Below are 26,521 nucleotides of genomic sequence, written 5' to 3'. Positions count from 1 at the left end.
ATGGTACCACTACTGATACTGGACATGGAAATTGGTTCAAATCCCATATAATACATTATATTTCATTGATAAAAATTCGTTTCTAAGAATTTGGTGAAAAAAATTGTAATTGGCGCAGTCAATAGGATCTCGAAAGAGTTCTTCAAGAGAACAGAGAAAAAATGGTTTTTTAGTAATTATTAATTAATACATACAAAGTTTTTGTACCCATCCAGTTGTGTCACTAAATAATGACAAATAAAAGATATTTTTTCAGAACAAAAATCAACGTCTTCCAACATTTTCTCAAAATATAATGTTTGTAACTAAAAATCGGAATTAACTGCTCCTTATAGGACACTCTGTATTAATTTTACAATGGCGTTAGAAGTTTTTTCTTAAAAATTGATGTGCTTAACACCTACAGTACCAGAATTTATTACATAAGATCATTATTGATAAAAGGAAAGTGGTAGAACTAAAAATAAAAATAGATTTGTCGAATATACAATTAATCAAAGAAAACTTCTTATTCGCCATTCAAAGAACTCAGCCAGTCTGAAAAAGTTACAACATCCATCATTTAAGAAACAATGTGACCTATGACCTTATATCTGATATGAAAAACTTTTCGATTTTCAAACACTGTGAACAGCGTGACAATATAGAATTTAATTTTCTCGTTATTTTTTGTTTTGGTTTTTCTTTTTGTACAAAGCTTTGGTATTAGTTTAACGAGGAATAGAAATCGAGCAGAATATATTTACACAGAATCGGAGGTTTTCATATCATGTTGCATTCAACAAGAAAATAATTTCAGCTATTTCATGTTAAAACACAGTCAACGTGTAGCAAGAACAACGAAAATCCTGATGAGAAATATCTGGCGACAAAAATAAGAACTGAGAATGGGAACTTTTAGTTAGAATTGAGTGGCAATGAAACTATTGCTGTATTTTTAACCTTAGGGAGGTTGAAATATTGAAAAAAAATGGCCGTTTAGTTTCATCGGACACCAATAATTCATCTACAGCAATTAGAAAAAAACTCATGAAATTTTTCGATTCACTTCGCTCATTTCGCAAACAGGTAAAAACGATTAGGTAGGAAATTCCCAGTTCAGATTATAACTTCACACACTTTACGAATAGAGAGAGAAATGCTCTATTGTCAAAAAATTGTTATAATTTGTAGATAAAGCCTTGTAAAAACTAAAAACCAAACATAAAAATAGCTAAATAAAGATACAAATCTTACAAGGATTTAACGGTTTTTATCATCTAGTCTGTTATATAAATTATTTACGTTAATTTATTATTGGGAGATGGCGGATTTATAGGTTTGCCACCTGTAGGCTGTTTGTATTTTGCTGCCTCTATTGACCTCTAAAATTAGCTTAAAATTATTTGAATTACATTTGTTATCAATGAAATTTCAACTACCTAGCAACCTAACTCAACCTAACCTAACCTAACATAATTTCACGTAAATAATGGTCAAAAGATATTATTTTATGCAAGGAAAATTTCAGTCATGTACTAATTTTAAAGTAAGGTTTATATTTTCTTAAAACTATTCAAAATTTATATAATGTTGTTACGAACGCGTCCTCGCCCTTGAGCCGGTCCTCCCAAGATCTAGTGGAATTTTAAAATTCGGCTAAGACGCGCGGCGCTTTTGACAAACTTTTTATAAACCGCTATATCCGTTTGATGTTTGTTTTATAGAATTTTTCATTATTACATTGTTTCATTCGAATAATTTCTAGGGAGGTCTATTTATTCATTTGTTTTGTTTCTTTCGGGATATATATATATATATATATATATATATATATATATATATATATATATATATATATATATAAGGAGTTTCCGTATCGCAGTTTAGTTTAATTTATAATAAATAAACATAGTGAATAGACCGAAATAGAAAGTAATCGAATAATTCAAATACATTATTCATGTTGGTTAGTTAATTGTTTGTGATACGTGATTTATTATAAAATAATGTAGTGTATAGTGTTTAAATAAATTAATAATGTAAGAGACTGTTTATTTATTCACTCCACAAGTAGAAATAGTATAGATAAATAAGAAAAAATTGAAATATAAATAGAACTTACACAATAACTTCCATTTCTGTAAAAATTGCGAAACCCGACTTAAATCGTGATAAAAAACTGTGTAACACAATTTGCCCCTTCGCAAAATTCGCCGTTCTAGGCTTCAGCCTATTCAGTCTGCTGGTGAATCCACCAGTGCACTTAGGAAAATACAAAACAAGAACCAACAAAAGATTGACACCTTGGTGGACTACCCAAAATAAAAAAGACACATGGAAGACATATCTAGCAAGCAGAACAATAAAAAACTATGGAGAATACAAACAATAGAGAAAAAAATGGACTTCATCATATCTATACTACTTGTTTTGCTTTGTCTTCGTTTTTAATTAGTTGGAATTATTTGAACCCTTCCCATCTCCATGGAAAAAAAAACGTTTTTATAAGTTTTGTTAGAACCGCTTCTTCAAGTATAGAAAACGTTGACATGGCAATTTATTCTTAACTTACAGGAATAAGAAGAAATCATTGGGTGCTAAACCAGGACTGTATGGCGGATGACCCATCGATTTGACGTTTTGACTGTTGCACCGCAATCGAATTTTTTCAGCATTTCCGTACACCAATCGACACAAATTTTTTGAGCGATTACCAAATTATGCTCTATCATTTCACGCACAGCATCGATGTTGTCTGGCAGAACAAGCAAGTGCGATCACGACTGGAATCGGAAAACCAGCGAAACACTTTGTCTAGAGATGGTGATTCACCACCAAAAGTCGAAGCAAATTGATATACACACTCCTGTTGGTTTAATCTACGTTAAAAGTCATGTTCACAGATACCTAAATGTTGTAAGTAAACAACCCAAATAGAACATCCAACAGAGGACTACTGTTCAAAATAAAACAAAAATTATCCCTTTCACTTAAATCTTACCTAAGTGATAGATATATACAAGTCAAAGTCCAAACCTCCTTATCCAATTATCAACCCATAAAACCAGGCGTCACCTAATGAAGTGTCCTTGGCCCTTATCTGTACCTTAAGTATGCTGCTGATATTCCAACTGGCGACGATACTCTAACCACTACCTTCGCAGATGATACTACAATAATGTCTTCAGATACAGACCCTACAAGAGCAACAGAAAAACTACAATATCACCTACAAGAATAGTTACTTCAGTGGAGAATGAAAGTCAACACTAATAATCCACGTTCATCACAAAACGAGGTGTCTGTCCACAAGTGATCATTGACGATTCCAGTTAAAACAGAAGTCAAATACCTCGGACTACACTTGGACCAAAAATGAACTTGGAAGAAACACATACTAAAGCTGAAAATTAACAATGAAAAATAAGATACTTATGTATAAAATCATCCTAAAACCAATATGGCATAGAGCTATGGGGTTGCGTTAAACCATCGAACACCAAGGTTCTGCAAACTTTTCAATTTAGAATAATAGTTAATGCTCCATGGTTCATAAGCAACCACACATTACACACAGACCTCAGTATTCCAACCATCAATGAAGTTATTCAGACATCAGCGATAATAAACAAAAACCGCTACGAAAACCACCAAAATTCACTAATATCCAAGCTTTACTCTGATCCAATGGAACAAAGAAGATTGAAAAGACGCTGGACAGAAGACTTCATAGTGGATGGTGCCCACCTCAAGTCATTCATCAAGAAACCACTTAACCATTAATAATGTCAAGCTCTCTTATAGCAATGTCAGATTTGACATATCCATATTCAGTGGGGTCATACAAACTCCCCATTTTGTGCTTGTTTTGAACATATTTTGTCATATTTCAATAGATATGCATGCGTATATTATATCAAAATGTTTGGCACATAAATTCGTTATTCAGTCATACCACATTGTTTTAAACCACACATAAGCAGAAGAAAATTTTTCGTTTCGTTTCGATAACCAAGTTATCGTCTTCAGAGATTGAAGTTTACCTTCTGGGAGTGTTCTTATGTAATAGTTAGGAAAGTGATGACGAAATTGTATAGTTTCATTCTTTGAACTTGGAATATTCGAAATAATCTTGTATCCTCCTTGTTTCAATTCAACATTTTAAATAAAGTGAGATTATCAAAAAATTCACGTAGATCTAAACGAGGTACCTAATACCATCCTGTTCTAGAATGGCCTCATGGGATATCAAAATTCTAATGTCATTTTTCAACTGATTTTGACGGCCACTATAAATAACTACCTCTCGAATTTATCAATTTTATGAGGCTCTTCACCAAAAAGATTAATAAAATGACAATCACTTCACTAACCCACATAATCTTCCGAATAATATTTCACTGACTGGCAGCTTATACAAACTTTTATGTAGATGGAAAGACTCTGAAGAATTAACTGAAATAAGTGTTGGTAAAACGAAGTAATCAAAATTCTTTTGAGGGTTTCTATTATTCTTTACAGTTTAATTTAAATTCAAGTTGTTTGCATCGTAAACCAAACGATTAATGGCTGCGTTGGAAACCCAGACTTTTGTAATAAATTGAAGCTACAACCGTCTGAAGGACTGTGAGATAATTTATTTCTGGATTATTGTGAAAAATGGAGTTTTTTCAGAAAACTATCCATAGTCGATCTTATGTAAGAATTATCACATTATATAAAGTACTTAATAATAAGTAAATGTACAATTAGTAGACTAAGTGGACTGGAAATTCATAGGCTAGCATAGAAGGAAAATTCTTCAATAGATTTTGGATTAATTTAGTATCAAAAATTTTTAACAATTTGTAGACAAAAGCTTGTAAAAACTAAGAAATACACAAAAATAAATAAATAAATAAAGATACAAATAAAACCACAATTAATAACAAAATTGTAGATAATATGAGTATATTAGCAAGTGATTGTGCATTTTTTTGCATTGTAAAATATTGAGCCCTCAAATAATTCTGAACGTCCTAAGAATGCTACAGTTCAACGACGTCAATGATGGTGTTATTGTATAAAAAGGCTGCAATTTATTTTTATACTATAAAAGTTTGGTTTTAGAAATGTTGAGACAGAGATTAGAATCGCACCAAGATTTAAAGGTAATTGAGTCACTAGACATGGTCTAGGGAGCTCCAAGAGTAACTCGTATTGTCTGCAGAAAGACATATTTCATCACTGATGTTTAGATATGCGATGTCGTTTATAAACATAAGAAACAAAATAAGGCCTAGCTTTGAGCCTTGAGGCACTCCACAGACATCGTTGTATCAACCCTTACAAGCTGACTTCTGTTGGTAAGGTATGACTTCAACTGCAATTTGTTAATTAAAATATTATGATTAACACAATCGAAAGCCTTTGAAAAATCACAAAAAGTTGTAGTGGAGTGATGAATGCTTAGACATTATTTAGCAGTCACCTTCAAGGGTAATTATCTTCATGAAATAGCCATAAATGTAGCTGTTTCGCCACAACTTCATCCTTCAATCACTTTAAGAACAGTAAGTAAAAATCACTGTTGGTTGGTTATGGTTTCTTCGTTTTTTAAAATATTGTACCATGCCCATCCCAAAATGATGTTATTACCTTGATAGCCGACTTTTGCGACTTGTCACGCTTTGGAATCGGTTGATCACGTGCATCCATTCAGCTCAGGTGTGAAATTATAGAACCACGTTTCAGTTAATGTCTCATTCGATGCAAAATTTTGGGTTTGTTGAGATTGAACAGCTTCAAACACTACTCACAATAATTAATTCATTATTGCTTATGTAACTGCTTGATATTTAAATAATTCTATAACTGAACGACAAACGATCGAAAAAAAATACCACTAAAAACAAAATTTAAACAAAAAAACAACTATTGAGAACACAGTTCAAATAATGCTAATCAAAAGTTGTTTGCCCCCAGCGGCCATTTTGGTATCATAAACGTCAAAGTCATCGAATACTCCAAATAAATAACTTTTGTGAAATTTTGAGGTTAAGTTATCCTTAATTAACACTCAAAAATGATTCGATCGCTTCCTAATAACTATAACAGTATCAAAAAATGTATTTTTTGTTGGAGGTATCAAAAAAGAAATTAATTTTTTTTCTAAGCTTTGTTGGTAAGGATATTCTTCAGTTCTCTTTCTCTCTTCCTCCCAGTCCTCTTTCAAACATCTTCCGATGTAGTTGGTTGGTTGGTTGTAGTTCATTTTGTTACTTTTTATCTTTAATCCGTATTTTTCCTTCTTCTTCTTCTGCTATCCATTTATGGATGTTTGCGATTACTTCTAACCATTTTATCTTGTCTCTTGTGGTCTCAATTAACACTCCTAGTTATTATCTTATAAGATTTTGTGGAGCCACAACATCTTCTTTCTGGCCAAACCTTCTTCTTTTTTTCTCTGTCTTCTCTTCAATCAAGAGTTGAAGAAAATGGTGTCCCTCGCTTTGTATCACATGTCCCAGCTATGTGTCCAGTCCAGCAATTCTTGTTCCCCCTAGAATAATTTCTTCGTTGGTTTTTTTATCGTTCAAGAAATTCAAGTTCAAAATTCTTCGGTAGATACACATCTCAAATACCTCCAATCTGTTCATGGTGTTATCTTCCAGTTTCATTTTCATACGTAGCATTTTGTGAACCTCCGCTCCGTCTGAGATTGAGGTCGAAGTCAGAGTTCGTAAACACGTTTTTGATGTTCATGAATGAGCACCTCGCTTTTTATATCCTGCATTTGATCTCTACGTCTGCTGACCAATTACTAGGAGCTTTGTATTATTTTGAGATTGATTTCCATAAGCCTACTGTGTATTTCAACTACGTCCAGAAGCCTTTAGAGGTCATTCTGCTATCAGGACTGTATCCTGAAGGATGTCTTCCAAATGAAGGTTAAATAGGAGTGGAGAGAGAACGATTCCTTGTCTAGTTCTTCTAAGGATTTTCTATGCATTTGAAAGATCGTTGTCCAACTGCAACTGATTGGTTCTATTACAAGTTTTTAATTCTATATCAAGTCGCCTTAGTAGTTAAGTTGTTACACTCTGTCGAAAACTTTTTCGTAATTCATAAAATTCACGTTCTTTTTACCAACACACATTAGTCACAGTTTACTAACTTTATTGAAACGAAATTATTTTGTCCTATTTTCCAAATTCGGCAAATAATGAAATTTTCGAATCAATAGATCTTGTCGCTTTTCGTTTCACCTACAGACCGGAATTTATTTATCTTCATATTGATTTCTTATTGGAAAGTTACCGAGCACAAAGGAATACAAGTTCATCTACAGAATAAATAAAACATTAACCAGCTAAATTTGATTGAAAACAATGTCCCGATTCTGACGTAGAAGACAAGAAATATTCAAGCGTTAGCAATATGATTTTACAAATGAATAGGTAAATGGAAATGAACAATTGGGTAATTAGTCGGGATCGATAGGCGTTTGTAGAAGTTCAAAATCATTAACGCCTAGCGTTACCATTTGAGTGTGGACCCTCTAAATGTTTTCGCTGCAGTCTTATTTTATGACTTACTAACGAGATGGCGCTCGTTTTTAATTGGAAACATTTGAAAAAAAATAAAACAAAATAATAGAGACAGATTTAAATCAGAATTTTTGTTAGTTCATATAAATTCCAAGGAGCTAAATTTTGTACAACTATTAACCATTTTATTTCGAAAAAAATATGATGCTATGGAGATGATCCACCAGGTGTTACCAGTTCGTTAACATTTGGTAACGCTATGTCCTAATTTTTGCACAAAACTGTCTAAAAAAATCTCAAGAAATTGCTTACAGCGAGAATGTTGACCAGATACAAGGATGGTCCCAGAAGTACCTGGACCAACAAAGAAAACACAAAAATTTTGGAAAAAAATATATTTATTTTTCATTTATCATAATCTTTTAGCTCCATACACTATTCCTAGTGATTTCAATGATCCCCTTCTCATTGTTGGAAAATTCATGACCACCGAGTCAATTTTCTAAAGTCTAGGAACAGAAAATAATTCGAGGGAGATAAATCTAGCGAATAGGGTGCATGAGGTAGCAATTTAAACTTTGTTCTATTGATTTTGGTCATTGCAATAGGGGATGTGTGAGCTGGTGCATTGTTTTGATGAAACAACAGTTTCTTCTTTGCCAAATGTAGCCGTTTTTGCTTGATTTTCTTGCTCACCGTTAAAGGTTTTCCCTTTTTCAAGATAGTCAATGAAAATTATCGCACACGCATCCAAAAAAACCGACGCCATGACCTTGCCTGCAGAGGAAACTGTCTTTGCCTCATTTAGAATCGGTTCTCCCTTTTCAAGCCATTGTTTTGATTGTTTTTTTGTTTCGAATATGAAGTGATGAACCAACGTTTCACCTATGCTTATGAAACGGCGCAAAATTCAGCTTTATTTCTGTGGAACATTGCTAATCACTCGATGCTGCTTTTGTATGCATTGTGAGCAAAGGCGGCACCATCTTGCACAAAGCTTTCTCATGTCCAAAGTTTCAGTTAATATGCGATGCACTTTTTGATATACCTTTTATATCTACTAGCTTGCGTACTTTCAGTCGACGATTATCCAGTACCGCTTTGTGGATGTTCTTTATCATTTCTAGAGTCGTCACCTCATTTGGTCGACCATTGCGATGCTGTTCTTTGCTTACAGCTTCGTTTAAACTCTGCTACCGAATATTTTACTGTTGATAAGCCATCTTATCCAGAGTAGAATCTAGTACAGCTTCACGACTCCCTTTCTCATTTAAAATTTTCGTGGGGGTTCAAAAAAAGAAGACCTAGTGTTAATATTAAATAATTTAACTCGAATATGATTCGAAATATCTTTTACATACATTTATTTCCTTGTCGACGTAACGAATGAAATATGGATTTTCGTCTTGGTCTGAATATTTGTCGAAATTTCACTTCAAGCACATACACCCTCATTTGACATTCCGTTGGTTGTAAACATTTTCGTATTGTGAAAGCATTCTCCCGTTGCGCTATTCGAGCACAAAATTTCTCTGGAAGGCTACAGAAGTTTAGAATTTTCATTTAAAACAATTTAAAATGAACAAAAGCGACGAAAGAATCATTTTACAAGCTGTTAGGGTGAAGATTTATAATATTTTCCAAAGCAACATTTAATTTAAGTCTATTTTTTGCTATATGAAATAGAAAAAGTGAATGTCTGTTTCTATTCTAAACATAAAACAATATTCTTCAAGGAATATTCAAGTGTTTATGTTTTTGTTCAATAAAACGCGATTATTTTAGTAATAAAATATTATTTTGTGGATTTAAATAGTGGAATATCCTCAGGTTTCCTCAATTTTTCTTCGTAAAACACATAGTTTCTGCTTGATAGTTGCAATAATTGTTCTTTGCGTCCTTAACTTAATTTTAGTACTTCAGTTTTATCTCTAATAAATCTCCAAGTTGCAAACAATCTTTTCTCTTTTCGATTTTATCATTCTGTTTATTTACAATTGAAGCTTTTCACTTTATCAAAATTGTATTTTTTCGTATTTATACATTTCGTTTTTATGCTTATCATATACCGGATGTCCGATACTACTTTGTTTTCCCGCCATTTTGGTAAACATTAGTACATTAGACAGTTCATATTTTAAATAGAGACGTGGCAACGTGTTTTAAACGTTGAAACATTTTATCAAAATCAATCAACGATTACTGTGAATATAAGAAAGTTACGTGAAATTTTTGGGAGAAACAACTTGCCGCCAAGACGCACTATTTATCGTGTAGTGAATGATTTCATAGAAAACTGATGGGCCCAAGCAAGGACCACAACGTACTACAATATCGGCTGAAAACATCACTGCTTTTCAAAAATGTTTTCAAAACAATCCATCAACCTCAATTCGACGTCGTGCTCAGGAGCTTGATCTACAAAGAATAACTAATACTAGAAGCACCATCTATGTGTCAACCCACGAACGATTCAGCACACCTAATATATGCATAAACTTGTATAAAAATGTTTGTTGTAGAACAAATATTAGTATGGGAATAGTTTTATACAGTGTCAATCTATTATCCCAATCAATTTCACATATTTTTATGAATAAATAAATATTTCACTAAATATACTCACCGTTGTAATTATTGGAAACTATTCCACTTACTTTCCCTGCAACTCTACCACCTACAGGCATATTAAAAACTTCCCCTTAGTGTGATTAGATCACTTGTAAACTCCTTTATAGGGACACTTAGTGATTCTGAAACTAAATAAAACGATATCAAGCTTCCACAAAGACCATAATTTTACGAGGTACCATAAGTACGAGGGTGGTTCAAATATAAACCGGAATTTTTGAAAAAACGCGCGAAACAACAAAATTCAGTTCAGATGAGTGCAAAGATTTCTGAATTTTGAGCAGAAATTCACGCGCTGGGAAGTTTGCACTCGTGTCCTGCAACGGTATGTAAAGGAAGAAGAAAATGAATTGCAAAGAATATTCACTAATACGAGAATTGGGTTCACCACTATATTCCGGAGAGTAAAGGCGCGTGTTTGGAGTAGACTCTGTACAATGTAAGAGAAATTCAAAACTGAAGATCTGTTGCAGCTAAAGCATTCGAATAGTTTAAAAAATTCTGGATAATTGTTTATTTCTCTCGTATTCATTGATACAGGGTGAATCAAAATACATTATTTTTTTCAAAATGAATCACCCTGTATTTTTATCAAGCATTCCCTGTACCTAAAATTATTAGTTCTTGAAATGTGTTGATATTTCTTTACAAAACAATGACTTGTGATTTCGCTGTTATTTATTAGTTTCTTAGCAACTTACTGGGTATTTCTATATATATATATATATATAGAAATATTTCAAATATCGATATATAACATTGTAAAGAATATGTTTGTAATTCTTCTCTAAAGCTGCGTTTCATCTAGTCGTTCTTCACATTTCCGATATAATCTCTGCTTTAGTGATTAGTACTTTTAGTGTGTGGTCATCAAGCTGATCATCCAATATTCGTCACAGGACTTGGGGTTGGTTGATAATTTAAGCCAGTTTTTGGAATTTCCCCCGTTTTGTAGATTTTGTTGAACAATTTTGTAAGAGTCAAGTCAAGTTCCTATCGTCCAAAGCCTTCAAGCCAAGTGAGGATCCAGGGGGGTCATGGGGGTCATGACTCACCCTAAATCCTGATTAATTTAGTTTTCTGTTTCAAAGTCGATGAGGACTTTAGTTTTAAAGTAAAAATTGTCATATCTTTGGGGGATGGCTCGTTCTAATACCAATCATCCCCTTTGTCAAGACCCTGGATCCACTCTTGCTTCAAGCATTCTATTGGAATGTTGTCAGATCCGGTTGATTTTCTGGTTTTCGAGATTTTTATGGCATACTCCACTTATTTAATTATCTATTCTATAAATATTTTGGGGGTATCCCATGTAATTGTGGGGATTTTAGGGGGTTTTTATTGGGGTTATAGGAAAATAAATTTCTTAAAGTTGGGAATACTGGCTGTACGTTAGGTTAAAACCATAAACTACGATGTATATATGTATATAAGGTGAACAAATTCGAGTAAAAACACAAATTTGTTACAGTGAATGAACCATTGAAGAAGTTCAAGTAAGATTCAATCAGGTGTAAATTAATTTTAATCCTTCAAGCTTAGAAGCTTCATTATCTTTGACAGCTGAATCACTAAATGATTTATCACATTTTTGAATCGGTTAATGAAGCGGTACGTTTCAAATATACCGTGTGAGGCATTTAGACAAAAATATGTAAAATACGAGATGAATAATATGTTATAGACATTGTAAAGTTATTTTATTGTACGAGTAGAAAATTATCAGAAGGTTTGCAGCTTATTTAATACAAGAAACTATTTGTGGTTTTTGAACACATATACAAATGAACTATTCTAAATTATTTTGGAACTAATTTGAATACAAATTTAATAAATGTCAGAAGAAAATTAGATGTTTATTTAATGTCTGATAAGAAAATTTATATATTTAGTGTTATTATCAATTACCAAAGGGTTACAGGAATGGAAATGGTGGTAGATCAGGCAATGAATTCTGCAAGACAAAATCAAGAAAAGAAGTAATTTGATATTTGAAGACTGGAGAAAATTTTATCTCGATAACAAGATTTCTTGCCAAGAAAACAATAAAAAAGATGAAACTTATTTATTTGTGGGAAACATAAGATATACAATGCGGTCTATATATATGGAATAAATTCAGTTTGAGCGTTATTATATACTATGTGAAAAAAACCTCGAACAAGTCAAAAAGTTTCGTGAAACTGGACATGTGAGAAATATTAAAAAACCAGGTAGAAATGTTCAATTTACTGATGAAAAAGTACGCATAAGACAACTCGAGAACTATCCGCCTACAATGATGTAAGTAAATCATCTATTTTGAGAGTTTTTTATAAAGAAAAAAACCCTTACAAAGTTCAGTTGGTTCAGGAGTTAAATGAAGATGATTCTGATAGAAAGCTACGAATTGATGATGGACAGAACGATCGCAGCTTTGCAGTCCATAAAAAATAGTTTTTTCTGATGAAGCGACGTTTTATTTAAACGAAACGGTTAACCAGCAATTATTAGATATTAGAGCAAAGAAAATCCTTACTGGATATGCAAGGCACATACTCAATATCCTAAAAAAGTGAACGATTGGGCTGGTATCAATGAAATTATTGGCCCTTATTTTGTTGAGGGCACAGTTAATGTTGAGGTTTATCTAGACTTTTTGATTAACTTCGTATATTACAAAGCCTTTTCTTGATGTTAATCGTCCAAATGAGATATATATTTTCATTATCAACAAGACGGAGCTAGGTTTTTTCCAATAGGTGTATTGGAACGACGTGGAACAATCGAATAGCCGGCTAAATCCCCCGATTTGACTCCTCTAGATTACTACTTATGAGGTTATAGGTATATTTTGATAGACCAGAGAATATTGATAATTTGAAAGCTAGGATAACGGAAAAAATTAACAAAATAACCCCTGAAGTGATACAAAATGTAGGAGAATCACCTTGGTTATTATCAAGAAGTGAATGGTGGTCATTTTGAACATTCTTCACATATACACCGCACTGTATAAATGATAATCTTATTGAAACTAGATGTTAAATAAAAAAACTCAAGACATTTCCAGCTCGAAATTCATATGTCATGAATTAAGACACATAAAACTTATGGAGTCAACGTCTAGCAGATTTCTTAACTTGTTATAGCTGCTCTTTAAAATAGCTGGCGTTTATAGATAATCCTCAGCTTTTCGATAATGACGGGTAGATATTTCCGTATTTTCTCCACCATTCAAGTATATTCCCAGTAATGTCTGATCTAGGTACAACTTTTGAATATTTTTCAATTCCATTCTTCCAAGATTCTGACTTATCATTATTACCTTTTTTAAGTAGGTAAGTAACATCTAAATCAAACTCGTTATCTTCTTTTTCAAGACTTAGTGTTGGGCTGGTATTGGATCCTGTAGATAATTCTCGGAATTATTGTAAGTAGTTAGCTTCAAGTATTTCTTCAAACTTTTGAACTGATTCTAATTGTAAAAGCTTTTCCTACGAAGAAGAGGATAATGATTGGACTTGATGTCAAAGATCCAGAATAATAACCATATGTTATAGTTTTTTAGTATTTCATCTCTCGCAGCTTGAATGCAGTGACTTATTTGGTCATCAATAGCGTTTCTATCAACTGTATTATCTAGTTGTTGAGTCCATATTTCTTCTGTGTCTTGAACTTAGTTTATATTATGAGAACAATATTTTCCTGTCGAGTATTGAAGAGGGTGTTTGGAAGCTTCTCAGATATTAGAAAATCTATTCTTTATCTGTAAATATAGTTGAAGCATTTCTCACACTTAAGCTCCGTGTTAGCATCTCGAAAGTTGGATGACATCTTGTAGTCACATCTAGCTTTGACGTAGCCATCTTAAGTTTACGTTCTCGCAAGCACTGTTGAGTTTAAGTTGCATTAGCACTGAGTTTTTGATTTTCTTTACAAGGTATCTAATTTCAAATCTAAATTAGTATCGTTTATATCATTTTCTGATCTAATGTCATTTTCAAAATACTCCAATTCTTTTTCGATATCTCATCTGCTTTGATTTGATTCAAAAAATTTCATAAAAACCTGAGATAAAAGAGATAAAGTTTCCAATGTATCATTGTAAAGAATACCTCAAAGAGAATGTTGTCTACAGATGCACCTGTATGGCTTTCCGTAGCAGGCATGAAATCTAAAACAATTAACTGAATATTCCAGATTTTGTGACTTGTGATGCCATAGTGAAAATTTGAGGTATTGGTTGTCTGGCCGTTTATCTTTTGCGACACGAATGCTATAGAAAACACCGAAAAACCATCTTCTAGATTGAAGATTGTTATTTTTGTGTGAATGAATCTGCAAGGCGCAAAACTCGCAAAAAAGATTATATCATCATATTGAAATCATCCACTTCTTACAGCGTCTTTGGACGAAGAAAATGAAGATGTTACGGAAAACCACGTCCACATAAATCATGACTTCGTTCTTCTCAACTTATCTGAACCCCATTTAGCACTCAGTTGGATTAAAAATATTGAACCACTTAGCTAGATACATACATGTATCGAAAGCACAAGCAGAACTTCTTAGCTCGCGTCTTAAGCAATGAAATCTCTTGAAAGTGCAATATTTCAGTATTAACGGCTATTTGGTTTATTTTAATAACATCAATGCTCTATTTGAAGCTTTTGGTATTGATCACGACTCACATATATGAAAATTATTATAAAAATTACTATAAAAGCAGTACTGTTCCCATGAATCATTTAGTTTTTTTTTAAGAATCTTGAGGTTTGTACTTGAGAAGGTGAAGTATGAAAAATATTCTTTGAAGATCTGCGTAAATTTGAAAATTATTGCTATACTTTTAGGCATTCAACAAGGCTACATTGAATACTGTTATAAATACTTTTGTTTTTGGTGTCTTTGGAAAAGTCGCGATAAAGGAAAGTTTGGACACACAGGAAAAGTTTGACTTCAGAATCAGAAAATATACTCAATCCATCATTAGGTCAACAACGGATCATTATGGTTTGCATTTAGTATTAAAAATGATGAAGACCAGTATTCTGAAGGTGTCGTCTTATTTATCTATCAGAGATATTTACATTTCGGACTTGTTGATCTCGACAATTGCAAAAAACGGGCATCTCAATGAGTTTGCATCAATCTACCAATGGTTGTGTGGTGTACGTCACTTCACGTTTACTTTGTCCCTGTCCAACTAACTTCTTTCAGCTGCACGTTCATTTAACTGCCTAACAATTCATTTTTTGTTCAACTAGACTCGACTTTAACACACCTTGAATGACTTAAATTACTGCTGTCCACAAGTTGGTACAACAATAGAATGAGAAGAAACATTAAAATATGCATAAAATTAAAATTTAACATTTAAGATACTTAAACTTTTTGTGTGTGAAAAAAAGATAGAAACCCAAAAGATTAACATTTTAGGTTTTGATATTGAAATAAAGGGTGGTGCGTTATTTATGGCCACGAATTTATATTCTGCAGACTCACATTCAAATTTTTCGCCTCAATTTATTGACGTTAGTGATGGTGAACGTTTCCACCGGGATATATTAGACATGGAACAGTGTTATCAAAGAAAGTGAAACCCTGCTGTGCTAGCAGTCTATTGTTGGAAATTGAAAAGAGAACCCGAAGATCTCGATAATGAAAAAAAAATAATTCAGCTCTACACTTAAAATTGAAAAATGTATCAAACTAAATAAATTGTTAACTGAGCTGTAAGTCTCTATTTTGTTATCCACATAAATCCCTAGTTAATCAAGACATAGAATTATCACCATTGTGAAGTTTTTTTAGTGTCACCTTCAAATTAGTTTATTTCATTTCATGTGTTTGCAAAATATTTTTTTGTTGACCAGTGTATTTTTTCACATCCAAAACCTTCAAAATAATAATCCTAATTATATATTAGTTTTATTTACCTATTACTTCCTAGCACTCGTTAATATTCACTTCCTTTTTACCGTTAAGCACATCAAATTTTAATTCAGTAATCGAATTTTCCATTTTTAATTTCGAAATAAGTTACGACTTGGAATTTGTTAACTCAAAACAAGTTGTCTACTTCGGCTTGAAGTATAAAACGCACTGAATGTGCGCCATCGCTGTCAGATTCCAGAAACTGGAATCTGGATGAGCGATTCTCTCCAGGCGCCAATAGAAAGGACCTGGATGCAGGGATGTAACAACCCTCGAATAAAAGTTTCTAATTTTTATAAAAAATAATAACTTAAATAAATTTGTCTTTTAATTTATAATTATTGATAGTTATACGAGGGTTTGTAAGAATTTGACACGACTCGCAAATAAATAAACAAGCTGCTAATTCTGAATCTACTGCATGACGTTTTTTAAATAATATTGAGCTACTCAGATAAGGATACAACTAGGAAAGAGCAGAATATAACAACATGCCGTAATAACCAAGAAAAAAGGAGAAAATACATAAAAGATGTCACAGGCAAATTCTATCGTCAATTAAAGCTAAAGTATCTGTACTTTCAAAAATTATTTGATTTTCTGAGATAATAAGAAAGATATTTTTCCAATAATTATAATTAAGACCCTTCGAAGAATCATAAATTTCTTAACATGATTATAATAGAATTAATTCCAGGACATCACTTCAAAGTTTTCTAATGAATATTCCTTTAAAAAGTTATAAAAACATTTTAGAATGAAGCAGCTTTTTTTCTTCTGCTTATTTCATTAACTAATCCGTTGTGAACGTTGGTTTTTCTTATTTTGTTTACTGCGTTTCTAAACAGATTAACAGATGACTTCTACTCTAGCGTAGTTTGTGCAGCCATGAAGTCTGCATTCTTTCTGGTCCCCTTGCATTGGACAATCAACTGCAAAGAACGATATTTTTCATGTCGTATGTGGCCAAAATACTTCAGCTTCCGTATTTCTTATTGTGAAGATGACTTCCTTCTCTTTCCCTACTCTCTGCACAACTTCCATGTTGGTGATGTCCTCCAGGATATTGTCAATAGTCAATATACGAGGTATGGCCATTGAATCACGAAACTGGCACCTTTCCATACTTTTTTCCATTGAACGAAGCAGTTCTGGAAGTCTTCTTTAGTGAGGGCCTTTAGGAGCTCTGTCATTTTTTGGTTTACCGCTTCCATCGACTCAAATCAGGTCCTATTCGAAGCAGATCTTTTTCTAACCTTTCTAGCCTTTCAAGGAAATCTGAGTAGACCCGTTGACGCAAGAGCTTTTGGTCAGGAATCAGATTTTTGGCACCAGCTTCGCACAGACTTTTGTCATGTGTAATTCCTTGTGTAAAATTTTTCTAACCGTTTGTTTATCGGTGTTTACAGCCTCAGCAATCATCCGGATGCGCATTCGACGAGCAAATTAGTTGATTTTGGTCAGGACCTGGGAGCTGGTCATCTTCAGTGCTCTCTCACCATTCACTAAAGCGCTTACACCACTCAAAAACACGCGCAAGAGATAGAGGATTGTACCCACAGGATTCCTGCAACAATTTATAACACTCAGTCGGGTTTTTTTTTCAATTTAACGATAAATTTGAGATTGATACGTTGCTCGTTTCAAACCGCTACTGCACAAATACTATAATAGTGACGGAAACGTGTTTTGGGGGGTGCAGAGACAAAATATCTATATACCAAACGCGTTACTCGTTTTTTACCCCACCCGTTTAGGGCGCCCTCTAGCCAGACCTCTTATCCACATTTCGAAAGATTTCATTTTTTTATAAGTAGCCTTGTAGTAGTCTCTACACCATCAAAACAGAAAATATGTAGCACCTGACTGGTCTAATATAATAATAGTAATAGTTTAATTGTAAAGAAATATTTTGGCAATTATCTAGATTAGGTTACACCCCTCCAATTTCGTTAAAATTTTAGTATGCTATAGAGGAAATTATATTGAAAAATTTGATGTATATATGTAGGGCGCGGAAATCATCCCTTCACATAGTTTTTCAACTTTGAATTTCCAGAAAAAGAAAAATAATTTATACATCATAGTTTAGCTTCGCATCTCTAACCTAAACACTAATTTTAACTAAGAATATTGATAGAATATCAATGAATAAACAGCAATACACAAAAATTCATATAATTTTATCTTTTTCATGGTCAAACACGAATAAAAAAAACAAATATTGATAGATTTACTAACGATAGTCATATGTAAACAAACTAGACTAAATTCTCTGCAAATTTTATGATACATGATGTCATCACTAGGTAATGAAGAAATGCGAAGCTAAACTATGATGTGTAAATTATTTTTCTTTTTCTGGAACTTTAAAGTTGACAAACTATGTGAAGGAATGATTTCCGCGCCCTACATGTATACATCAAATGTTTCAGCATAATTTTCTCTATATAGTTTCTTCATGTTGTTGAACATAGTTCTAGATCTTTCTGTGTGTGTGTAAGTTTTTACCCGATCTATGTCTTGATCGTTTATCATTAGACGCCGTGGAGGATGTCGACTTTTGCTAATAATCATAAGTTCTGTTTCTGATCCTTACGTGTTCTTACAAACGCAACAGGTGGTGTTAATGATTGATGACACCGCTGTATAAGTAAATATTCACGTTTGTTATTGCGAACCCAGTGGTGAATTAAGAATTGACTAAAAGAGTTGTTGTTATTGAACATTCAAATGAAGCAAGCTCGGAAGAGCTTTTGACGCGGTAGTATCGGTAAAACACTTGCTGTTTTACCGCTCTTTTGTATTGAGTCGAGCATCCTCTGGGTACGCTTTGGTCTTAAAGTTTTTGTAAAGATGCCTCAGCTAAATCAACTACGTGACTATTGATTTGGCTTTATTTCTAGACTGTACTAAATCCTGAGCTGTAGCGCCTCCTTCCTAGTAAATGCAGCAGCCTGGGTCTGTGCTGCTATAAACTCAATCAGATTGCTTCTAGCTCACTCCAGAATGTTCTCAAGATCGGTATTGTGCCTATGGATTCGGGTGTTGGCCGAGGATGTCGAGAAGATCAGCCAAAAACGGTTTACAATCCGAGAAACATGGATACAATGCACAGCATGATTAAAGAAGAACGGTATGTGACTTACAGCTTATAGAGGCGTTTATTTGGATATCGTAGATTGCAATACACTCAATTTTGTATAAATATCTAGACTTAAGAATCTTCTAGATGGATTTAGTATAAATCGCGTCAAACAACTGATTATTTCAAGGAAAAAAACAAGGAATTAATGTTTGTTTACCGATATTCAAACAATTTATCATCTAATGAGTCTTTCCTTGTTTACCACCAAATTAAAGACGCGCGATTAGCTATTTCCATTACTCCAAGAATCTGATCAAGATTTTTTTATGTTATCAGCTTCAGAGTGGAAAAAATTGGCTTCAAAGTATTCAAAATGTCAGTATATCTTAAGGGCAAATATCTGTGTGCTTTTGATTTACTTAGATTTTTTTTATTTAGACAGCCTTCATTAACTGGCAAAAAAAATCTTGATCAGTTCAGTATAAGTAACAATCCGGAGCGCTGAATCAAAACTACGGTGAAATGTTTTCGTTAATCCTTTGTCTTGCGAACAACAGCAACATTTAAGAGTGGACAACATTAGAAGACAAACCACGAACTGGCTGATCGTCTACTGTGGTTACCAATGAAAGAATTTTTGACCAAAGATCTATGACGAAACAGACAATACTATAGAAATTCGATCTAAAGCAACCAAGACAATTCTTGAAGTTCACCAAACAATGTTCAAGATAGATTTGAACAAATTTATGATTGTAAAATTTTATACCAGACGTAGCATAACGCTTATGTAGTGTTGTTTGCGTTCTTCTGGATAAGCTATTTCCAGTAAATTACAACTGGCAATTCTAGCGTTGTAGCTGTCTAAAAGGTCAAGAATTGAGAATTCTTCATATCATTATCTTTAAAATATTAATCCAGGATAGATACATCGGCTATTACTTCATAATTTTTAAAACAAAGTATCAGATTTTACCAAGAGTCTGATATTGATTTATTTTTAATCTTTGATCAATAAATCTAACCTCAATAAAGTTATGTTCAATATTGTACGAACCGTGTAACTAACGCCCTCTATGATAAACACATAAAACATTCATGAGGATATATTAACTTCTGTAACAAATTCGTATAAAATTTTATCACATTGTTGCCAGTAGTTTCTGTTATAAACTGCTGATAAAAACTATTTTTCTCCGACTACCTTTATCTTGAATACAAAAAGCAAACCCAAGTTATTTTTCAGTTCTATCTATCTTAAAGACAAAATAACTTCTTCTTGAAGCACCCTGTACTCTACTACAACTCCCGAAGTTTGTAATTCATTACATTACTGTCCGTTGATTATTATACTATTTTCCCACAGTGAAATATCTTTCTCAACAGTCATTTTTCTGTTAAACCTACCTCGTATTTTGAAAGTTCTGCCCTGTGTTCAATTTGACAAATTTCATCGGTACAAATAGTCGCAGTGGTATTTAAGACTCATCTTCTACTACATCATAATTTAACTCGTCGCGAAATTTTGAATGTAATGTGTTTCAGCTCACTCAAGTTTTTATTCTACTACATGATGATCATCTACTTTCCCGAAAAGTTTCATTTGGAAGTTTCCCTACGAGCTCCGGAAAATTTTAAACTTTTTATCATCAAAATTAAACGCAATTAATCTAAAACTAGGGCCCACAACTTTCTACTAAGGTAATAAACCATACAGATTACCCGGAAATGAACTGGTTTAAATCCATTTTCAATCTTCAGGATGGCGCCAAGCGTCGAAAAGTTTGAAATTAGATTATTTTTTAACCGAAAGATATCTCACGAAATGTGAAAGTTTGTATGTAGTTTAATAATTAGATTTGAATTATAAAAAGTTACCAAAAAAGCTAGAAAAAGTTTTATGTTGATGTATATAACAAGTGGGCCGAAGCCGTAGACTAGCATGAAAAAAATCTTTTTCTATAGAATTCGATTTTGTTAAGCTACCTTCGAAAACTTAGGTTTCAACGGCGTAAAATTTCTGTCGAAAGGCCATTCTTTTGAGGTCTTGAAACAGAAAAAATCACTGGGAGGCAGATCTGGAATATACGGTATATAGGAGAGCAGCTCGAAGCTGAATTCATGCAATTTGATTATTGTTTCCATTTAATTTGTACCTTGATGAATCAGCAATATCCTCTTCTTCAAAAGGGGTCGTTTTTTCGCCATTTTGTCCTTAAAACGTTCCAAAATTTCACTATATAATAGTCGCTGTTTATGGTTTTCCTTTCCAGTAGACTTTTACGTCTTTCCACCGACTCTGGTGTGAAATAATAGAACCATGTTTCATCCATTGTCACAAAAATTTGAATTTATTATGATTGAACTACTCCAAACACAGCTCGGAATCCTAAATTCGTTGATGGTTTTGATCGCCTGTGAGTTTTATATCTTCAACTCGTTTCTTTGGTATCTTAAGAATCTCAATCAGCTTCACTCCATTCGCTAATCGAAATTTTATGGATTTTTTTGGTGTTTTGCCTTGTTTAAACTCAGCAAACCACGATTGTTTTTCTTGTGTCAAAATCCTAATGATGTTTATCAAGTTAAACCTTGGCTTCAACATTAATTTTTGCCAAAAAAAGGTTTATCAATACACGATATTGCTCGATACTCTATTATGGTCAGATTTTATACTTTTACTGGCACAACCCCTAAGCTCTATACTCTATATCTGTATGTATAGAAGTAGTTTGTTCTGTATGAAAAACTTCTTATGAACTTTTCAATCTAGAGTAAAATTGTATTCCCCAAGACTCTGCCCTGTTAATATGAAGATTTGAGCACTGTTTTTTTATTATTAAGATATTTTGATTTCTTTTATTCTTGAAGTTTACATGATCATAACTATTTTCGTTGACAGTAACTTAATGGTGACTTTGTGGCCACCTAACCTAACCCAAACTCGGCTCATTTAGCATTTGTTTTTATCGTAATAATACACATAAAATCGTTATTTAGTTTCTCAAATATTCAATCAAAAACCTTCCAAAAGCGCAATGGTTTTTTTAACTAAAAAAAATACAGAAATAATTTATTTTCCATCAAGCGACTGTACTTTAGTTCAACATGATACGCCATCTATTAGTCCAAGAGTTAATCGGGTCTATGGATGATTTCAATTACATATTCGCTTCTTCAGGGTCTTTTCCATCGATCAAAATAACAATATCCTCATCAAAAGTGGCAATTCTATTATATTCAAGGTTTGTTAGATCGTTGGTATAAAGTAAGTAAAGTATAGGGCCTAGTACTCCTGCCTGAGGTACTCTGCCACAATATCTATCTGATATGGTTCCAGAAGTACCTATCCTGACCTAGAGATAGCGGTAGTTGCTTAAATATACCACTGTATCTACAAAGCATATGTTTGAAGACGCCATATTGTTTAGGATTTGTTTGGCAGCCATTAATAGTGAACTTTTTGAGTGAATTTGTAAACATTGTGAAAAAATTGGTCATTGTTATGTGGCACGACTCCAGGCAAGGTAATTGCGTCGCTTTTTGGGATGAGCGTGGTATAATTTCCAACAACTATCTTGAAAAAGGAAATACTATCAACGGTGAGTATTATAAGAACTTATTGCAACGTTTAAGCAAAGATATCAAGCAAGAAACTGTTCATCAAGATAAAGCACCAGCTCAAAAATCCTCTATTGCAATGGACAAAATTGATAAATTAAAGTTTGAATTGCTACATCATGCACCCTGTTCGCCTGATTTGGCCTCCTTGGATTATTTTTTGTTCCCGAGAAATGGCTCGGTGGCGAAGATTTTCCAACAATGAAAAGGTAATTTGGAGGAGCTTGACGATTCTTATAACAAAAATAGTATCGAACTTATTGAACATCGCTGGGAAAAGTGTATGGAGCTAAAAGGAGATTACTGAGTACGAATTTCTGGAACCGTTGATAATATTCATACTGAATACACCACTAACCACGACGAGACTAAAGACTGATTACACCACCACTAAATCAACACTCACAATTACACTGTCTGATGCGCGTTTCGATAACCAAGTTATCGTCTTCAGAGATTGAAGGTGAACTGTTCACCTACAGTGTGCTCAGTATAAAAAGAGGGACCATTTTAATAAAAGATTCTAGTAATTCTTAATATTAAAGTAGTGGTAACTTACATAACTTGTAATTTATACTTTTATTCCAAACATTATCAAATATCTGGGCCACCTCTAAGAAAGTAATAGAGCACACCCTGTTTTTCTTCAAGGGCTTTTCGATTACGTATGTAACTTTCTCGAGAAGCAAATTACTGAAATTTGAGGACGTTTATTTCATCTATTATATGTTTCAGTCTTTTAAAAAGTAATTTTTTGTACAATTCCGAGAAAGCACGCTTTTCACATTTGAAACTAAATATATTTCATTTCTTCAAGTTTAATTCTACTGAAATACGATTCTTTTCCACTAAATTTGACTATTTTTCTCTCGACTACGAAAAAATATTTCACAATAAACTATAATAGTCTACAATGAAGCTTTTGCTTGTCTGACTGTAAAAAATTCTGTCAGTTTTTGCTTTCAGTTCAAATTATCCCGCGTCGTTATTATTAAAATGAATTTGGTTTCTACTAAACAACAATCGAAATATTTTATTTATCGAAAGTGAAAGCATGCAAGTATATTTAGTATGAATAAATTAACGATCGGGCCTCAATATCTTTGATACATATTCAAAGTAAAACCGTCGCGTCGTTACGTCGAAGCCTTTGGCGTCAAAATGTCCAATGCCTGTCCTACATAAAGCCATGCCAATATGGCTACAACTCAATTTAGTTAGGTATAAAAATATTTGTCTAGTGTTTTTTTGAAAAAATACTTTAATCACAATAAACGACTTTCAATTTCAACAGAAACATAACTTGACGAACAAATCAATACTTTGCAAAACGATAAAAACAAATCAAATGATCTCTAACTCTATTGCTATGAACATATATTTAGTTGAAGAGACAAATTTAAGCTTTTAATATTTGGAAGTTCTTAAATTTCACTTTCAAACTATCAAGAATTATTTATTAGATAAAGTAAAACTGTCCAAAGGGTTCGTGGAGAGTTTTGACATTAATAAATGTGAGCTACTTTCAGAAATTTAGTTGAAAGTGGTCATAAATATGGTAAAAACGAACGTGATTATTCATTAGTGATGTCTTCTTCTAATATTTAATATATTCTACTAATATCTTACACGATGGATCCTCTCATTTAACAACTGAACTTGAGTAAAATAATTGAATCAATCCTGTTCGGCAGCGCCAGAAATGTTTAACTTTTAACATTGTAACGTACCATTCGAGTTGTTACGTTTTTCTTCAAACATTTTGAATATTCCTTTGTTCACGTATCGCGGCACAGTAGTCACAGCAGTAATTTATTATCGACCTCCCACTCCATACGAGATATTCAACAAAACCTCGGAATATATTCTGAATCGTCCTCTATCTATCCACACTCAAGTCTTCAAATCAAAGCGAATTTTAGTAAATAGTTAAATTCTTCATATTCGTTGGAAAAGTTTTTAACTTTACTCGTAAAATTCCAATTATTATTAATTTTCTTTTGTTTAAAATAAAATTTTGTATAGAAGTTTCTCTCTAAATTCGTATTTTCTATTTATTTGAGGTACAGAACGAATAGAATAAAACAGATTCTTGTTTGTTTATATCAGATTCTTGTTAGTTCATTTTTAAAAAATATAAATATAAATTCAGTTTTTTCATATCTTAGAGTATAAGCTCCTCTTTATCCAAATCTACTCTACCTACTCGTTCTTCCTTCATTAATTTCCATCTTTGTGCTCTTTTGAATACGCAATTGATGCGAATTTATTATTTTGTCAATAAATTTGTTTTTTGCTGCTTTTCCACATTTTTATTTACTTTGAACGTCGTTCGTTAAAAATATGATGGCACCCAATTTAATATTATTCAATCGCCCCATCTGATTACCAGTTAGTTATATACTTTAACTAAGGCTGAATATCACTTGAGGAAGAGACTCCAACCGGTGAAGTGAAGTTATAACTTTAAAAAACACTTTATTCACAATAAATTGCTTACTTAATAAATTAATAAACACTCTACAAAACAAATCGGAATCAGCTTCTCGTATGACAGTTTTTCTCACGATTAACCAACATTTATTATAATCTACTACTGTCCTAAGTATTCCCAAAGACTCAATTAAAATATAGAGTGTTATGCGCTTTTATATTGTGGCTACTAACTGTTGAAACCGAGTTGAAACTGTCATCTCACAGAAGTTTAAAAGGCTTGGTTATAAAGTCGTTCTTCGTGACCTCCACAATCTTTTTTTATCTTTTCTTTGACTGTTTTTGAATGCATTTCTCGGTGTAGATCTTTATTGCGGGAATACTACGAGTCGTTTGCTATATTCCTTAGTATTCGATTTTGGACTCTTTGCAGGCAAGTATAATTACTTTCACTAGTACAGTCCCATATATTTCTGTATACTCAGAATAATTGGAAATTAAACCATATAAAGACACTGGAAACATTCATAGAAGACGCGATTCCGGAAGAAAAAGCTACACATTCGAGAAAGATGATCGATTCATTATTAATACATCAATGATAAATCGAGTCCTTACTGGTGTTCAAGTCCACCAAGAGCTCAGTGAAACGCGAGGAGTGGTTGTTACAATCGAGACAAGAAAGGCCAGATTTGCCAGAGAAAACGTTAATTGGACTGATCAATGATGGGGTTCCTTTCTTCTTCTCCTCTTTCTCAGGAGAAGACCTGTTTACAAAAGATCTAGAGAAATATTCGCGGAGTGTTGCATAAAAGAAAACGTGTATTAAAGTAGGTTCCTGGACATTATGGATGAACCAAAGCAGAGTTGGGTTTTATTGAAATTGGCGGTGGAGCTGGAGAATCAAAGGCGAGTGATACATTGGAGAAATTTTTGGGAATCAAGTCGTTCCTTACGCCAATTTTATCGACTAAAACTCACTGAAGGATGCGATGGAATCGAACAAGATCGAAACTTGTTATTCGATCCATGAAAAACGATTGGAAACTGTAATTGGGATCAGGGAAAGGAACATTCCAAATAAATTATTATTTCAACTAATTTCAGCTAGTATTTTCTTTAATGTTAATGTTAATTATAATCCTTTTTCATTGTATAAGATTCTTTTTTTATTTTTTTCCTCCATTTCTTTCTCAAACCAACAGCATACTTTAATTAAGTTAACTAGAATCAAATAAAAGAACTTCAACAATATATAATTACATTACGTATAGAATGATTTGAAACAAAAAAAAATGTGATAGAAAATATATAGATT

The 26,521-nt window shown here is 32.9% G+C and overlaps 1 protein-coding gene across 1 annotated transcript in view; it reads right to left on the bottom strand.

Annotated features, from left to right (window-relative positions):
- LOC130894221 (uncharacterized) overlaps nucleotides 1-16,212 on the bottom strand; it is a 31,630-nt gene extending 15,418 nt beyond the window's left edge. The window contains exons 1-2 of the mRNA XM_057800868.1: nucleotides 16,064-16,212; nucleotides 10,138-10,270 (exon numbers count right to left, since the gene is read on the bottom strand). Coding sequence (XP_057656851.1) covers nucleotides 10,138-10,198 — 61 coding nt within the window. The 5' untranslated portion in view covers nucleotides 10,199-10,270; nucleotides 16,064-16,212. The remainder of the gene's footprint in view (nucleotides 1-10,137; nucleotides 10,271-16,063) is intronic.
- Nucleotides 16,213-26,521: the final 10,309 nt, after the last annotated feature.

This window comes from Diorhabda carinulata, chromosome 5, assembly GCF_026250575.1.
Source record: "Diorhabda carinulata isolate Delta chromosome 5, icDioCari1.1, whole genome shotgun sequence".
NCBI lineage: Eukaryota > Metazoa > Arthropoda > Insecta > Coleoptera > Chrysomelidae > Diorhabda > Diorhabda carinulata.
This window is presented reverse-complemented; position numbering and strand designations above follow the sequence as displayed.